General features: G+C 41.9%; 1 protein-coding gene across 1 annotated transcript in view; it reads left to right on the top strand.

Moving 5' to 3' along the window:
• The first annotated feature begins 1,168 nt into the window (after nucleotides 1-1,168).
• Nucleotides 1,169-18,494, top strand: part of nav2a (neuron navigator 2a) — a 249,627-nt gene continuing 232,301 nt past the window's right edge. Inside the window, exon 1 of the mRNA XM_041783529.1 lies at nucleotides 1,169-1,200. Within this exon, the coding sequence (XP_041639463.1) occupies nucleotides 1,183-1,200 (18 nt within the window). The 5' untranslated portion in view covers nucleotides 1,169-1,182. The remainder of the gene's footprint in view (nucleotides 1,201-18,494) is intronic.

Genomic DNA, 18,494 nt, shown 5'->3' with positions numbered 1-18,494 from the left:
GGGCGGGGCGAGGTGAGCGGAGCGGAATCAATCTAAAACAGAAAAGGAAAATTAGAACACGCAAAACATAAAACAGACATGAATGTGCAAAAAATAAAAGTGAACAAAAATAGACTTAACAGACAGGGATCATGACAAATTTGGGTTGAATGTTGTCAAAAATGTCTTTAGGCAATAAAGATAAGTTTTGAAGTTGCAGAATATGCCTTACATGGTTTATGCACAAAAAATATTAAAAATGATCCTACTGAGGAAGTTTAAGAAAATATGACGTAAGCGAAGATGAGTGGGGTGTAACTCTAGACACTCTCCTCAGTCTTCATATAATCTTTGTCAGGTAAATTCGTTCTGTCACAGGACCGGTTCAAAAGGGTGACGTCGGCCTCTTGAATGCAGTGAAACTGGAGGAGGTACTTTGCAGAGTATCAAGAAATTTTAAATGAACTTTGGCCCATGAAATGTGTGAGGCGGTGAACCCTGCTTTGCTATCATGCTGTAAACACTGCACTGTCATTTTGCACTGAAGTGGTATCACTATAGGAGGCGTTCAGGGAGGGCTTGGGGGAAATCAGAAGGAATAACAAGCTAAATCTACTGTCACAACCTATTTCTTCTCAGAGCAACACGCTCCCACACGTCCCTTTACATAAACATTTCCTCTGTGACTGTGCTCAGCACATTGCCTGTGGACCAGCGGCGGAGACTTCTCCTTTCTCACTCATTTGCTCTGTTCCCTCCTTCCTATCCTCCTCTGGTTTTTGACTTACAGAGATCAGGCAACACCTCACACAAAAATGACAAGTGACACTATTGAGCAATGGCTGTCAGTCTTCCAAAAGAGGCTCGCCAGTGAAGGTTTCTTATTCTGAAGACAGCTTACATCATAGCTTTTATCTCCTGAGGGTGAGATTTATGATAACAAAAGTCAGCCAAAGTTTGATTTTTCAGTCATTTGGAAGTCACTGCGGAAAAGATTACGATGCAGATGTGGTCAACGATGAGCAAGCACATTTCCATGATGTGCACGTTGACCTTGCGTGTTATGTCAAATATTTACCTTCCCGTGTACCTGTTGACCCCTCTCTTCTCTGTCAGTTGCCGGATTTTCTGCCAATGAGTCAGCAAGGACCTCAGTGATTGGTCCAGCCCCAGGGGGACAGCACTGCTCTGGATGCCACCGTGATGTTAATGCTGCTTAAGGTCAGAGGCTGTGTGGTTTCGCTGATGTGCACTTGATGACTCAGATGTACATTATTCCAATGGATGGCGCGCACAAGGAGATGCCAATCTCAGTGTTGATTCAAGAGTGGCACAGTTGGTGTTTGCATATGTATTTCAATGCCAAGGTTAGGTGTGACTTTGCATCCAACCTATCCAGTGGTGCATTATTGAAGCATAGAGGGTCTAAGTGAACAGTTAAGGAGAAAGATTAGTTGTTATTCTGAAAAAAAAATATTTTCTGGTTCATGCAAAGCAGTGCTTCCCCCACCATTCCTACCTGTCACTGGGAATAAACAGCATGAAACAGATTATTTAAAGGTGCAATATGTAGATTTTTTTTCACAAAAATGTCAGTATTAATTTAAAAATGTCTTCTCCTGTGTTATATACATTTTAGTTGAGTTTGGGTCATGAACAACAAGAAGAGATACATGTTATTCAAAGTTACAACCCTCAATTGTAGGCACTTGCTTGTTTTTTCCTCTTTTTTCCTTTCTAATGATGCTATCCACACCTTCGTATCTCTTATGGAATGTTTTCTAGAAAACCTGGAGCATGGCTGACTTTCCAGGGTCTTTAAAGATTAAATCCACACCAGTATTTCCGATATTGGACATCGTTTTATCCGTCCATTATCCATATTTTGATTGTTCCTGCGGTTAGCTGGTTAGCCCGCCACCATATTGTCTGTGCATCCCAGAGTGCATTGCAACTGGGCTGTGACAACCAATGGCAGGCTTTTTCTTCACCTTGTCATGCTTTGCTGAACAACGTAAGTTTTCAGACGCTGAAACTGTAGAATGGCTCATAATAGAAAAATAGACACAGAGGCTGTGATTTTTTCCCTCAGAGTCACTGAATTTTAAATAATCACCAAAAAGGGAAAGGACTTTTTTGTCACAGAATTATTATTTCTTAATTCCTTATTCCCAAAGAGATGGGAGAACAAGTTATTACCAAACCCCCCTTAGTTATTGATGTTTACTGTGTTTAAAATGTAAATCTAGATTTTTTTTTTTTTTTTAATTCAGGTGGCATTGCTGCAACACGTATATTTTTAAAGCCCAGGTGGTCCTGAAGAAAAGGATGTTTACAGCCTGACTGTGCACCACAGGGTTGATGTTTTACAAGCTTTTTAAGACAAAAAGTCCAGGTGAGACAAAATGGTTAAAAAAATAGCTGAAAGCTCTGAATCTTGGTGGTGATGCCATCTATTATGAAGATATCAACCATGGAAATATTACAGCTAAGGCCAGTTTGTTCTCACAGCTATCTAACAAAGACCGGATAAAAAATTGCTGTTAGTGTCTTTAACTCAGCACAGCTGTGATGTACGAGCTGATGTAGTATGTAGCTCTCTGTTGGGATGGATAGATCCAGAGTGATTTTAAAAGAGTGACAGACCTCAGGCTGATCCACACTGCTGAATTTTGTCCAGTATGAAACAATTTGCCACATTCTACAAATTTTCACAGTGTAGCACAACAGACTCAGTTTGCAAGGTTCCAGTGTGCCAGTGCCTTTTTTTCTCAGAATAGGGGTCTCAAAAATAACAGACTCAATGTGCAAAGACCTTTAGTGTCATTTTCAATCTGTTGTAAGATGCTGATTCAAGCCAAAAACACCATGAAACATGGCGTTCATGCATGACATGGTCAGCTGACCTCCAGCTGATCCCAATTATCGCTTTCCCACTCCCACAGCCAATCACAGCTCTTTCTCTGAACACAGCGGTGCATTTGAATATGATGCATTTCTCACTAATCCCTGCTTGCATTAATGTTGATGCACCATGCTGCTGCTACTGGCAAAGCTTAACCTCCTCCACCCCAGCCTCCTCCTTTATAGCATAAAGTTTGTTGCACACTCAGATTCAGATTCATGCTACTATGGGTTAATTGCTTTTGAACTAGTTTTATTGTATTCAGTACACATTGTCATATATGCATCCATCCATATTGGGGTTTTCTAGCCATGTGCTCCCTGGAAAGTCAAAGCATGCTGAGTAGAGCATATGACGAACAGCTTCTGAGTAGAGCCTTCTCTGCAAAGTAATACTGTACATCCATTTTGCAGTAAAATGGTTAAATGTATGACAAGAGTGTTGCTGGCTGTAAAGTATGGGCTCAAGTTATATTTGACTGAGCTACTTTTACTAGTATTGGAGTAATATTGACCAGAAGTGTCTATACTTTGTGTCATCTTGACTCTTTGTATCTTATCCACACTGGTAGAGAGTAGTGTAACACTGAGATGATGATAGCTCTGATCTGGAGGTTTCAAATCTTTTTCAGTAATGAAAAAGGTCATTACTGTTTCATTTTACGCTGCGTATGTGTTCAGCCAGTTGCATTACTCCATCTGACATGGATGATTGATGGTGATGATGGCGAAGGAGATGTAGGTGATGATGGATGGTGCATGATGATGACTGTGATAATGGTAATGATGGTGACTTTTTATTCTGGGCTGCAGAGCTCTGTGCTGCAGAGCATCCAAACACTACTCCACCTCTAATACATCACTCCTCTCATCCAGCCCACCACGGCCCCTACAGGTGTACCAACCCACCACCAGGATGACCTCATCCGTCCTCATTATGTCCACATCATTACACATGTATGCAGTCGCACACGCTCCACACATGTAAAAATAGGAAACTAGGCCAGGGTACCTCCAAGGTTTTGGTACAATAAAAGCAAATTCAGGCTTTTTCCACACTCCTGGTCACATGTGGCCCCTCTTTCTTGCACTTCTATCTTTTTAAACCTCAAATACCCCCCCCCCCCCCCGCTGTCTGTTATCTGTCCAGGCAGGGTCATCCATCAGGGGTCACAGCCTCAGTGTGGAGCAACCCCCATTTATTAGCTCCTCGTGTAGTTTCGGCTCAGAAAGGCCACAGAATCAATTGCGTGCATTAAAAGCCGGCTGGCTGTCAGCAGGCCGGGAGCAAAGAAGGAGCGAAGAGTCGGAGAGGGGTTGCCCTGTCAGCTGGAGAAATGGAATTTTATCTGGATGAATTGTCCGGCCGTTCAGCAACAATGGGGAAGAATGGGATCCGGTGTCACTGCTGGTAGAATTAATGACAAAAAGCCTCCAGATAGAATCAATAGAGGAAGTTAGGAAGGCGGCGTTTGCTTTTGTGGCCACTGTCAGAAAGCAGAAAGGAATCCCTGCTCCATTAAAGAGCAAGAAGACGCCATTTTTTGGTAAAATGTGATTATGTGCTTACACCAGTAACTGGAGCTCTGAAGAAAAATCTCCTAGTGGATGTTGTGGTATTTCCTGGAGGGGATGGGAATGGAGGATGGGTGGTGGAATGAGAGGGATTGGTGGTGGGAATTTCATGTAATCCCATTTGGGATGGAGGGGACGCTCCCAGGGAAATCCTCGCTGGCATGAACACAGGGACAGTTGTGGAGTGGAGGGAATAAGGAAGCAGCGAGTAAACACTCCCAGAGAGGAGGGCAAGTGTTGAAAACGAGATTGAACAAAGAATTTCACATCAAGAATAAATAAAGACTTTTTGAGGGGAAAAAAAGGGAGATGTGTTTGTCCAACAGCCTTCCAGTTGGGTCTTACTGTTGGTGACGCCATCCTCTCATCCCGTCTGCTTGTTGAATTATTAATGAAGGCCAGAGAGCGTCAAAGCCATGGACAGAGGAGGAACAGAAGGACTGGCCCGTACAAAAGGAGGGAAAAGAGAGGAGATAGATGCCACTGAGTGAACAGTGAAAGGATGTAGAGGTTAAAGAAGAGAATGAGAGGAACACGATTAGAACGTGAGTGCCGTCAAGATGAGACAACCGGGAGAGAGCTTTGGTTCTGGCTCAAAGGCTCAAACTCTGATTCCTGTCCAACGAGCCACTCCTTAGAAAGGCTTAGAGCTGAAGAGCCTTACGGTGCCTGGATCTGTTTACATCAGCTGGATAAGATGTGCTTGATAGTCTGATAGTCAGACCATTGGGCCGTCTTTGACAGAAAAAACATCTTACTACTACAATTGACGGCAAGCCTGTCCATGTGTCTGTTTGGATTTGAATGCCACACCTTTGCACCAATTGTCCTAGATTCCTCTCAGAACACTTCTTGAGTGTACCAGTTGGAAACTAGTGCCAAAAAAAAAAAAAAAAAAAAAAAAAAAAATCAGAAATATGTACAGACTTTAAATAAAAACCCAAATTGTTGGGTCTTTTGCTTCAGCTTGTCCCCATCTCCTCTCACTTCCCCTATATAACACATAGACTACACTCACTCCATCACAGTGCCAAAGAGAGGATGGCCTTCGCTCTCAGAGGCGGCCTTTACCATGAGGAAAAGGGAGGTGATTTCCTGGGGTCCCGGACTAATGGGGGCCCCGTGAAGACATAATTAACTTAATCCTCTCTCACGCTGTATTCTTGCCATTTGGAGTGAAGCAGTTTAAAAACTCATTAAAAGCATGAAATATTGAGTAAACTTTGTCCCATTATACAGCATTAGAGAGAGGAGAACCTCGGACAATGTCCAGCAGTAACAAATCCCGGATATACAGAAACAGAAACTAGCCTTTTAGTGTGAGGAAACACAGAAACAAATCCCTCACAGTGTGCTGCATCAAAGAGAGATTCTGTTTGTGTTTTCATGGATATGATCTTGAGACGAAGTCAAGAGGAGGAGGGCTATTGGTTTGGTGACCTCAGACTTTCATCCCTGCTTTTCCAGATGATGTGGTTTTATTGGCTCAGGATCAGGGTCAGCACCTCCAAGGCCATGGTCCTGTGGTTCCCTGGAAAACTGTGGATTGGTACAGCTTTAGCAGTATTGCAAACATTTTACTGGGGCATTGTAGTGAAGAGGCAAAGCTCTCACTTTATTGGTCGATCTTCGTTCCAACACTCACCTATGGTTATGTGATCTGAGTAATGACCCAAAGAATGAGACAGTGGATATAAGTGATTGATATGAGATTCCTCAGGAGAGTGTCTTCAGAGATAGGGTGAGAAACTCGAACATCCGGAGGGAGCTTGAAGTAGAGTCGCTGCTCCTTCACCTCAAAAGGAACCACTTGAGGTGGTTCGGGCATCTGACTAGGACCACACCTACCGTGGAGGTATTTCAGGTGCGCCCAACTGGGAGGAGACCCTGGGATTGACAATGGACTCACTGGGGGGATTTTATATCTCATCTGGCCTGGAAACACCTCAGAATCTCTCAGGAGAGCTGAAAAATGTCCCTGGGGAGAGAGATGTCTGGGTTGACTTGCTTGGCCTGCTGCTACCGAGATCTGTCCTAGGACAAGCAGAAGATAAAAGATGGATGAAGTAACACGTAAAAATTATACTGGACTTGTGTTATTTGTTAAAACAGCTCAGGTGGATTGAAAGGGTTTCTTTCTTTCTTTGTTTTTCATGCCTCAATGCTGGCAATAGCCAGGGGCCAGAGGTATTATGTTTTTAGATTTGGGAGTGTCCACGTGTTTGTCAACCATCTGGACAATTCTTGTGAAAGTGATATCTCAAGAGTGCTTTAAGGGGTTTTCTTCAAACATTGCCAAAATGTCAACACTGACTTAAAGATGTGCTAAATGTGTTTTGGAGTTGCAGATTAAGGTCAAAACCCACCCCTTCTTCTTGATCCCCCACTGAACTTTCACTCTCTTGCAGTTGTATACCATGCAGAGGCTTATGTAAGGTGGGAGTTGTAGTCAGTTGGTCAAATCAATAATGGCCCAGTTTCCACCTGCTGGACTCACAAAAAAATTGAGTCCTCAAAGATAACGTGCTCATGGGTTTGTGTGGTCATTATAATATCCTTTGTGTATAATTTAGTCCATAATGCCAAATATTCAAGTCTAAGACCGTCTTTTTTACAGTAGAGAAACACTGAGTCGAGCAAATCGGCTCTCCCTGTCACAGTTGTTTTTTTTGTCAGATTTATTTCGTGATCTCATATTTACTCTTGAGCATCGCTTTGATTTCAAGACTTCAATATTTGAGCTGATTTCTTTTGTCTTTGAAAGATGGGAATGAAAAGTTCCCAGCTTCATTTCTTTGCGTGCACTTTAAAAACAAATTATCATGCTCTACAAGCTGCTGCCTCTCCCAGCTGAGAGCCGTGGAGGAGCGTTAGAGACTGAAGAGGGCAGAGTCTGTGTGCAGCTGGAGAGTGTCACGCCTATCAGAGCGATAACTGTGAATGAACATAGTGGATGATGTGATTACGTTATTTATGAATGGAGTGAGTGTGAAACCACTGAGTGGGAACAGTAGAGGTACAGCTGCATGCGCAATCCAGCTCAGATGGGAACTAAAAAGGACTTATTTGAATTTAGCAATGCTCCTGGTGCTGCCATAGAAGCTCCAAACACAGCCATGATTAAGGTGGTTTTGTGCTGATTTAAGAATTATGGTGATTTATATGTGTGTATGTGTGCTGCAATACATCTGGACCACCTTTTTTGCTTTATCCGATGGTGCCTGCCCTCATTTACTGGGTCTATTTCTACAGCAAAGCAAAGCCAAGAGCAGCTAGATTGGCAAGATCCCATTCATTGTGTAAAATTCAAAGAAGATGGGAAATTTTATGTCATGGGTGATATTGTCATATTTCATTTGATGGTGCTACAGCAAAAAAAAAACAACAAAAAAACAAAAAAACAAAAACAAAAACAAAATATATATATATATATATATATATAAATGTGTAGAACAACAGACCTTGATCTTACATGTGAAATTTAAATCATATCAGATCTCTAATAAGAGTTAGGGTGACTTCCTGTGAAATTGGCGAGATTACACAGTGATAAAGAGACTTAGGGCTGCATGCAACTGAAGGGCCCATGCATCCTGGTGCATGTCAGGGTGTGCTGTAACTGTGGCAGTGTAGCAACTGCTGGGTGTTGGCAACCATGCAGTTTGTTGCAACATAGCAGAAAGGCCATGTAGATCCTTCCAGCACTGTCATTTCATGTAAAATAAGGAGCTTATTGCATTTTGTATATGAAGTAGTACTGCTTATTAACAGCAGGTGGCAGCATGCCAAAGCAAGATGCTGTTCTGATTCCCTGGGCCCAGAGTAGGAAGCCGCCTTTGGGAAGCCTGCAATAAAAAATGTGTTTTTATTTATTTTTTCTCAGTGATAAGTGTCATTATTGATTCAAAAGCAACTAAATGAACCGGTCAGCAGACTTAAATTTGTATCAAATAGAATTAAAAAAAAAAAAAATACTGGGGGGGCCCTGCTCCTTCCTTAAAAATATCCAAATGGTTTAGTCCAGTGCTGCGAAATAATGCAATTAAATTCAATTTAAGCATATTTTAAAAATGATGAAACATTTGTTGCTTGGCTATGTAGTTAAGGGGGGCCCTGTGTAACATTCTTTCTGGGGGCCCTAAATCCCTAGCTATGCCCCTGGGCTGAATTTAAAAAAAAGTTGTAGGAAAGCAAATCAAAAACCATAGAAAAACATGCATTTGCCACAGGGGGTGCTGTGCTCAAAAGAAGGATTTTGATGCATGAATTTAATCAGGCTCATTGTTTGATCAACCCTTTGGAGTGTGATATTGACAAAAGCAACAAAAAGTGGTATATAATTATCGTGCTGAAAACAGCCAAAAAATTACCTGAGATTGGGCTACAGTCATGGTCTTGCTCAGAGGTGAAAACTAGATTTTGGCAAATGTTGATCTCCCTTTTGTGTACAATGACCTTAAAAGTCCTAGTTTGCAAAAACATTCAACCTGTTCACCATCAAAAAATGCCAAAACTTTACAACAGAACAAAAAAGCTTGAGGTGCAGTTCATGTACATTTTAGAGGATGGCCCCGTGAGACTATTTTTTCATCTAGACCTAATACATATGCAATGTGCATGCCTGTAGCTCTTACCCAGACCTCTATCTGAAGTTTGGGGCCAGTTTGGTGAGTTCTTGTGCAAGTTAGAGCCCCAAATTAGTGACTCTTCTGACAGAATAATAATAACACCTACAGATACATTAGTGACCTATCTCCAAGGTCGCTGCTTGGGCCCTAATAACATAAACCAGAATGCTACGTTTCCTTTCTGAGGTTGACTTGATGTCCATTTCTTTGCCTGTTTTGACTGAATTTTGATGTAGTGAAGAAATAACTAACAGAGCAGCCACTAAGGATAGATGTCCCAGCATTCCTTTCTGAGAACCTTTGTAGTTTTAATCAAAGCTTTGTGCATTTTCTCAATTTTTGCTTTTTATTTATTTATTCAACCTAACCCTTACCCCCTGAAGTCTTCTTATACAGCTGAATGTTATATTACTGGATCTCTCCACAGACGATTATCAATTATTCACCTCACATGTAGAGTAATAAACTTCACTCTCTGGGTCATATTTCACCCTTCATATGAAAACCAGGGTCCACATCATGAACCTAACACAATAAAATATAAAAATCGATGCATTTTGCAAACTCGCTACATTTTTCATGAAAACAGAGAAATTCTGGACACTTCTTTATAAGTGCATCAATTATTTTCAAGTTAACACATTTGTAGTCCTGGAGATTTACATGCATTTTCTCTAACTTGTCTGTAATGGTGACAAATCTGCTTTAATGATCATGTTTAGTTTCTGATATTGTGCCCCAGAGTGATTGTGAATCCCTGCTTTCTTATATTGTGTGTTTGTGTCTACCTTGGCTCTGTGTGGGTCTGTGTGTATCCCAGCTGTGTTCACCTCTGGTATGGAGCCGTCACTGAGCAGCCGTAGACAACAGACAGATGGGGGAGGGGGGGTCTGCATGTCAACAGCAGCCAGCAGACTCCCATTAGGTGCTCAGGTGCATCGTATACTGGTGAAGCTGTGGTGCCATGGAGGGGGACCAAAACAAAAACATGGAACCAACACAGCTTGACATGCAGCCAGACGACAGTCCTGACTGCTCACACTGTATAGTCTCTGTGTGTTGCTCCAGATCAGATAGAGAGCAGCTCACAGGAAACAGAATGTAGATGGCCCTTTAGTTAAAGTTTGAAATACAACTTTGCTTAAACCTTATTGGAACTCTAATGCCAGAGAGATGATTTAGGATGTTTTGCATGTGCTGTGCCGGAGCATAATTGCTTTCCCTCGCTGGTCTCCTTTCACATAAGCAACATTGCTCCATGCCCAAGCACGACTGCATGTCCCAGAAGGACCTCCACCGATCTGGGCTTTATGGCAGAGTGGCTAGATGGAAGCCTCTCCTTAGTGCAAAACACATGAAAGCCCACTTCATCACTATGAAGAGAAGTAGTTGGATAAATATCAAGGCCCCTTTTTGTTATTCAGAAATTGCTTTAGAAACGGGTCAAAACAAAGATCTAGGCATTTGAGGATGCCTTGGATGCTGCCATTGAATCTGCGTCTATGGATGGTGAGAGCGTGGAAGTTGTAGAGCAGTTCACCTACCTTGGCAGTGTAATCCATCAGTCTGAGTGCAAGGCTGAGATCAACCACAGACTTGGACTCCTACATGGGGTGATTGGTTTGCTGAGTAAGACAGGGTGGCGTTCCCAGTATCTGAGCATGCGAATGAAAGTCAGACTTTCCGTCCTTGGTCCTCCTCGTCTTACTATAGTCTTGCAAGGCCTGGACTTTGACTGGACTCTTCTGTAACGACTTCTCTTTGGTGAAACTTTAGGGATCATTGGCAAGACCATGTGTCTAATACTGACGTGGTTAGGAGATCAGGGATGGAAAGGGTCAGCAGCTCTTTTACAGACACCTGGTGTGCTTTCCCAGACCTGATCCAGCTCACTGCATATTGGGTGCCCAGGACTAGTTAGGCTGGTCCAGGCACCAGGGCTAACATTATGAATGGGGGCAGCTGGGAAGATATCTGGAGACAGGGGCATGGGCCTGGAAGAGGCCTGGGCAATGGTCATCATACCTGACCTGACCTTTAACATAAATGTCTTTACACTTTAAACCATCCATCCATTCAGTCGTCCATCTGTCCGTCTCTCCATCGTCCATCATCCATCCATCAATCCATCAATCCATTCATCCATCCATCCATCCATCCATCTGTCTGTCTGCCCGTCCGTCTGTCTGTCCGCCCGTCTGTCCATCCATCCTGGTAATTCTGTTGTAAACCTGAATAAATAAACTGTAGAGGTCCAGCCATGATCAGAAATCTCTGTTGATATCGTTGCATATTCTCTAGCATATTTTCATCTTTAAGATCTTCAAGAAGCTGTACTTTATGACTCATAAAGCTGAATCTACACCAGCTCCAAATAATGCCAAACCACGCTTGATCCAGAAGAAATCGCCCAATATCTGAGCACATTTTTGCACATGATCTATTGAATTATCACTCTTTAATGAAGTGTGATTTGCTTAAATCTCGTAGCCCTAAAGAAGAGTGTTGGTGCAGTAATATCAACATCGAATGAAGAGATACTGTGATCACTGTAAGAGAGAAAAATGAGGACTGGAGTCATATGTAAACATGACTTTAAACAAATGGAGAGGAGAAAACGTGCAGAGAATTTGATCTGTCTTCATTGACTGCACATAAAAACTGAGAAGATGAGGAAATTAGACATGCATAGAGGGGAAACGATTAAGGCAGGCGAGGAAAGAATACAAAGAAAGATGAGAAAAGAGGATCTGATTAAAGAAAAAATATACCAAGGAGAAAGAGAGGAGTAAAAACAAATTACAGGTGGTGCTGGATGGTCCAGACCTTAGGAGAAAGGCCATAAAATCTTTAATCATTAAACAATAATTTAGCCTCTCCTTATCCAACAGTTTGCTCCCTGCCTCTGAGCTGCAGTAAAACTTAATTATCCCGTCTATGTTTCTGTGTTCTTGTGTCGCTCTGCTGGCCTGAGGCACCGAGAGGCCGGTAATGGTGTCATTAGACCAGGCCTCATGTACGTGTTTTATTTCCAAGGAAAGGCAGCCAGCGGTCAGTTAACCTGCTGCTCTGTATACTGAACAGCACTCACAAAGATCCCCTATAGGTGACCATGTCTGCTGCCCTTCCTTGAAGGCAAAAGGACATAGTCAAAGCTTTAATTCCATCCTTATTTTATTCTTTACTCTTAACATTTCAGTAAATACCTTAAGCCAGTTTTTGTGACAGTAGCTGTGGTTGTCATTTAAATCAGAATGTGACTGGACTTAAAGGGAACAAAATCTCTAAAATCAGTCTATTCTAAACCATCCTCCACCTTAAGGCTTAGATCGTGGTTGAAGTGAATACAGCTGAAGTGAAAGAAGAAGTTTGCATGGTATTATAAACAATATTCCCACAGTAAGAGAATTGCTGTCTTAATTGGGCATGTAGCACATTTGATTTCAACACACAAGACTGGAGTTTGTAGCCTGCAAAAGATCTGCAGTTAACATTTGCAACTTTGATCTTACCCCTCACATATCCTAGTGTTTTAGTTAAAAAGCTTGCTCTTAACCCTGCCTTTGAGGACCATTACGCAACTGTTTAACTTTAAAATATCCCTTTGAAATAACTTCAAAAATACTTTGAAGGTCCAGTAATGTTGCATTACTCTTTCCAGAGTGTTGCACTTCTGTCTGCAGTGTAAGATACTGCTGGTAGAGCTGGTTTAACCCAGCGCATCTCTCTGACGAAAAGCCTTATAGGGATGCACTGATGCATTGGTTCAACACCTGTATCAGTGATATTGGCCTACTGACAGACACTGGTATTTACAAAAAATGTGGCATGAACGGATATCAATAACAGGTATCAATAACAGATATTTACCCACTTGGATGTTTTACACTTTCATTGATTTTATAAATCAGTCATGGTCAATACAATTTGGCTTTTTTGACAAAAAATACAAAAGAACCCCTCTTTAATTTCAATGTGAAAACAGATTTCTACAAGGTAAGGTCAATTAAATAAAAATATGTAATGTTAAACAAGTGACTGCATAAATATTCACCACCTTCAAGTCAGTATTTAGTAGATCAACCTTTGGCTGCAACCACATCATTGAGTCTGTGTGGATAGGTCTCAGTCAGCCTTGCACATCTGAACACTGCAGTTTTACTCCATTCTTCTTTGCAAAACTGCTCAAGGTTTGTCAGGTTGCATGGGGGTAAATCATGCACAGCCCTTTTCAAGTCCAGCCACAAATTCTCTATTGGATTGAGGTCTGGGCTTTGACTTGGCCAGTGGCTTTTGCTGTATGCTTCAACTTATTGTCTTGCTAGAACCTAAATCTTCATTACAAGCCTTCCAGGGCTGGCTGACTAGAAGCATCCCTACAGCATCATGCTGCCACGACTGTGCTTCACAATGGGAATGGGGTGTTTTTTGCGGTGATGTGCAAACATACTGATGTTCTGATGGCCAAAAAGCCTCATTTTGTCTCATTTAACTGACCTCTGGGGAATGCCCAGTGTCTTGACAAAAATATGTATCTGTCCCCTAATTTGTTGTTTGGAGTGTTCATTTGTCTTCGTGGTGTAATGGTAGCCATGAATACTAACCAGTGACTGGATCCTCCAGAAAACAGGTGTCTTTATCCTACAATCCCTTGAGATACATTCTGCACTCATGTGATCCCCATTTCACAAATTGTGAGACTAGATTGGCTGGACCTCTGTTGAATCAGGTCAGTCACTTTAAAGGGGGTGAATATTTATGTTGTCACTTATTCCATATTGCTGATTTTCTTTTAATTGACAACACTTCGACATTAAAGCATTTTTTTTTTCTTTTGTAATATTTTTGTCAAACAAGAAAAATGGCCATGATTGATTTATTGAATCAATAAAAGGGTAAAACAACCCTTTTTGAGGTCAAACATGGGAGAAAATGTCTGTAATTCCAGAGTCATACACCAGGCTAGAGAAGTGTGTATTCTATGCTTGCTTCACAATAGATGAATTTTAACCTGATTTTGGCCCAGGATTCACCAAATTATTCTGCGTTTGAGTTCCAGTGTTATTTCTCTGTGTTTTTTAACATACCTTAGGAGCTGCACTATCGAAATGTATTCCCTATTACCTTCAGGACATCACACAAACTCACGGTGACCCCACAGGAGAGACCCCACTGTGCCGTCATCACTCATAACAATTGTAAAAGGAGGCTAACAAGGGGATGTACACAGACTCGCTGGAGGGTTACAGCTCCCAGAATCCCCTCTGCCCTCCTTTCAGGTTTCCAGGACTACCTTGAGTCCCCCCTCCCTCCCTCCTCTCTGTGTCTGTGTCCACTGCTTACCCAAGCGTACTGGTGCTAAAACATCACCGGGGCTCTTTAATTGGCTCCGTCCTGCAGAAGCAAAACCCCGTCTGTGTGAGCGCTGACATGAGAGGCAGAGGGGGCATCGTTGAGGTTGTATATGTGAGTGTCAGAATGAGGTAATGGGCTGCAGGAACAATCTCCTCTGGAAGCCCTTTTCATTTGTTGTGTTTCCCACAGACCTCCTAATGGATCGAGACGTTTTATCTCCTCTTTTTGTGGAGCGAGCTCTCACTGAGCCGCCCCACTCCACCACACGGGAGGACACTTCATCCTGCTCTGGGCTCAGTGTGTCTGTCTGTGTGGTTCAGTGTGGAGTGGCCTCTCCTCCCTCTGTCTTGCTCTGCTGCTGGAGCAGTGGATGTCTTGGGAGTGGGTGTGGGTGTAGAGACCTGCTCTGCTTGTTACATTATTAAACCCTTTTTACTACAAACCTGCATGTGAGCTCAGACCGGAGCTGCTGAGAAAAAATACAACAAAATATAACATTTGTTAATTTCTATTAGGGCTTCTGGACTTTTATTAGGTTTCTCATAAAATTGCATCCTTTAAAGTGAATGAAAAGATTGTTTTTTTTATCTCCAGATTTACACTGATCATCCGATCAGCACCAATTCCAGCCCCAGCAGTTGCCCTCTCAGCAATCAGTCTATTTGCTCCCACCTAGTGGTGGCTCATGCTTAGCACAGACTGTAGGCATTTTATGCAGCTTTGATTCATTTTTGCAAACTCAGCTATGCTTTCTTTGATTTGAATGAGAGGAAATTAGGAAGTTAATACTCCAATTAACAAAATAATCCAGCATATTGCATGAAATAGCCCTGGAATTAATCCAGCACACATGCAGCCTCTATTTAGTTCTGCATGGCTGTGTCTATAGGTGCATCTAGATGCTGAGAGTGGCTTATATTTCTATAAAGTACTTTGATATTAGAAGGAAGCAACAGGATGGTACAAAGAAAGAAAAATCAACATCTTCATTTGAAAAAAAAAATCCTTTTCATTCTCATTAATCCACACTCAGTACTTTAACATGACAAAGTAAAAACAGAAATGAATTTTTTTGAGAATAAAAAACTGAAATACCCATATAAGTGTTCAGACCCTTTGCAACAACACTTGGAGCTTAGCTCAGCTGCCTCCCATTTGTCTTGATCATTGCTGAGATGCTTCTGCAACTTGAGTCTTCTGTGGTAAATTAAACTGATTGGACATGAGTTAAAAAGGCACACACCTCTCTATAGAGGCCTCAGTGCCGACAATACACATCAGAGCAACAACAAAGCCATGCGGCCAGGGGTACTGCCTGCAGACTGGAAGCCTCTCCTCAGTGCAAAACACATGAAAGCCCACTCTACTTTCACATGGAGTTTGTTGCAAACTCCATTTAGGCTTTCATATATTTCTGCTTGAGTAGAGGCTTTCGTTTAGCCACTCCGCCATGAAGTCCAGATCAGTGTAGGGCTGCAGTGATGGTTGTCCGTCTGGAACTTTGTCCCATCTCCATTCAGCTCATTCAGAGTGATCGTCAGGTTCTTGGTCACCTCTTACCAAGGCCTTTCATCCCGATTGCTCAGTTTGGCTGCACAAGCAGCTCATGGAGGAGGCCTATTTGTGCCAAACTTCTTCCATTTGAGAATTATGGAGGCCACTGTGCTCTTGGGAACCTTCAGTGCAGGAGAAGTTTTGGTAGCTTTCCCCGGGATCTATGCTTTGCAACAATCCTGTCTCTGAGCTCTGCAGGCAGTTCCTTTGACCTCACGGCTTGTTTGCATTGTCAGCTGTGAGGCCTACTATAGAGAGGTGCGTGCCTTTCCAAATCATGTCCATTCAATTTAATTTACCACAGGAGGACATCTCAGCAAAGATCCAGATAAATGGGAGGAACCTGAGCTAAATATCAAGTGATACTTATGTCAATTGTCATATTGTTTTTACATTGTCGTTATTGGGGACTGGGAGAAGTTTAAGGAGAATAAAGATGTTCTTTTTCACTGTAGCATCGGTCTGCAACATAACAATTTTAGAAAAGTGAAGGGAGTCTTAATACTTTGTGAATGCATTGTATTCTGGAAGTGTGCTACATGCACATTTGTTTACATGGAATAGATAGACTGATTGAACTTTATTTACTCATCATGCACAAAAAGCACCCAGCCCTCATGGTTCATAAGACACCAGAGATAGTGCAATTACAAAGTTACATGTTCTCTTTCCAGCTCAGTATCAAACGTACATTCTGCCTTTTCTCCCAGGTTTTGCAGATAATATCTGCTTTTTAAACTTTGTCCAACCAAAAAAAATCAGCATTAATGGAAAACATTTTTCAAAAAGTACATCCCCTAAATCCATTTATTTGGAATAGGATCCCAAATGAAGGGCCAGAGAGATATGAGTAATCATTTATAAATTTAATCAAACAATAGACCTGTTTTGGATTTTCTATTTCTCTTTCTCATCTGATGCAAGCACGCTTTCACAGTCTCTGCCTCTGTAAATTGCTTTTTCTTGTTGCCTAACATCTATGACATCGCTAGGAGACGGTTGCAGCCAACCTTGGAAATTTTGGGACTCAAACCCCCCACTAGGACAGGAACTTTCTGTGTGGAGTTTGCATGTTTACTCTGCGCACGCAGGAGTTTTCTGCAGGTACTCTGGCTTCCTCCCCGAGTCCAGATATGCTTAGTGACACTCAATTGCCTGTGCATGTGAATGGCTGTCTCTATGCATCAGCCTGGTGATTGACTAGTGACCAGTCCAGGGCGTACCCCGCCTCTCATCCAAGGACAGCTGGGATTGATTCAACCCCCATACAACCCCAAACAGGATAAAGAGTATAGCTGGTGGATGGATGGATGTATATAACTCATAGCTGTGAATGTTAGGTGACAGCATCAACAGACTGATGATGTAAACATCTTTAAGCGTGTCCTTTGGCAGGATTTCCTTCAAAATAAAGATCCTGTCGTGCTGCTTTTCACCGTGGATCTGTCAGCTCCAACCTCTCCGTCTCCATCCCCACTCTGAGCTGCTGAGTCTCTGATGAAAATGTGACAGACATGAATCCTATTTCTGAAGCGGTTAATCCTTTTTGTGGGTAAAAACAATGAGTGTGAAATCACACCGTGCTCGGGTGTCTTCAGGCAGACTTTAATCGTGTTACAGGCCCCGGGCTCGAGGGGGAATTTAAATCTGCATTCGTGCTGCGTCTGCAGTGTGTTCATGCATGTGTGTCTAAAGCAGAGGATCATATTTAATGTCTTAATTAAAGGGAGATTTATGCAAATTAGGGAATTCTATTCTGCTCCCCTCTAAGGCTGTATTTTATACCCAATCTGAGGGTGTGCATGGAGCTTTCAGGGTGTCTCCCAAAGAAAGAAAAGGAAAAATTATTGCGGACTTGCTGATATTAGTGTTAATTGAATTAAAGTAGCACCAAAGGCGTCATCTGCTATAATAGAATGGCATGTTTTGCTTCATTAAAATCACATGTCCCCCAGTATTTAGCTCTCTCCTCTTACTTTTTAAGACATTTTTCCATCAGCCTGTCTTTTTTCCAGTTTTGCTTTATATAAGTCAAATTTGACCTGCTTTAAAGGAGGCAAAGCAAAAATAGTATGTTATCTTTGCTAAATTAGGTACAAATTCATGATGATAATGAGGGCTAGAAGAAAGAAGGTGCACTCTTACTTTCAAATCTGTAAAATATAAATTATTTAAAGGTACAATATGTACATTTTTGGACACTAAAATGGCTAAATTAATTTAAAAAATAACCAGTCCTGTAATGTTTTTGAGTACTTAAAACTTTTTCTGACCATTTTTAATACCAGAGAAATTCAAAATTGTTAGAATTGTAATGGGACATGTCTTTTCTTTGCATGTTTACCTTTTAGTACAAGGCACAAATCGGGTTTAAAATCCTGTAGTGTGTGGCCGGCCTTAGTGGTTGAATGAGTGCATAAAACTTTCCCATCTCTGTCTTAGCTAATACTATACATCCCATCTCTTCTGATGTCTGACCTCTTTGTTGCATTAACTGCA

The sequence above is a fragment of the Cheilinus undulatus genome, linkage group 1 (assembly GCF_018320785.1).
Source record: "Cheilinus undulatus linkage group 1, ASM1832078v1, whole genome shotgun sequence".
In the NCBI taxonomy this organism is placed as follows: Eukaryota; Metazoa; Chordata; class Actinopteri; order Labriformes; family Labridae; genus Cheilinus; species Cheilinus undulatus.
The sequence above is the reverse complement of the archived record's forward strand: the minus strand, read 5'-3'. Positions and strand labels throughout refer to the sequence as shown.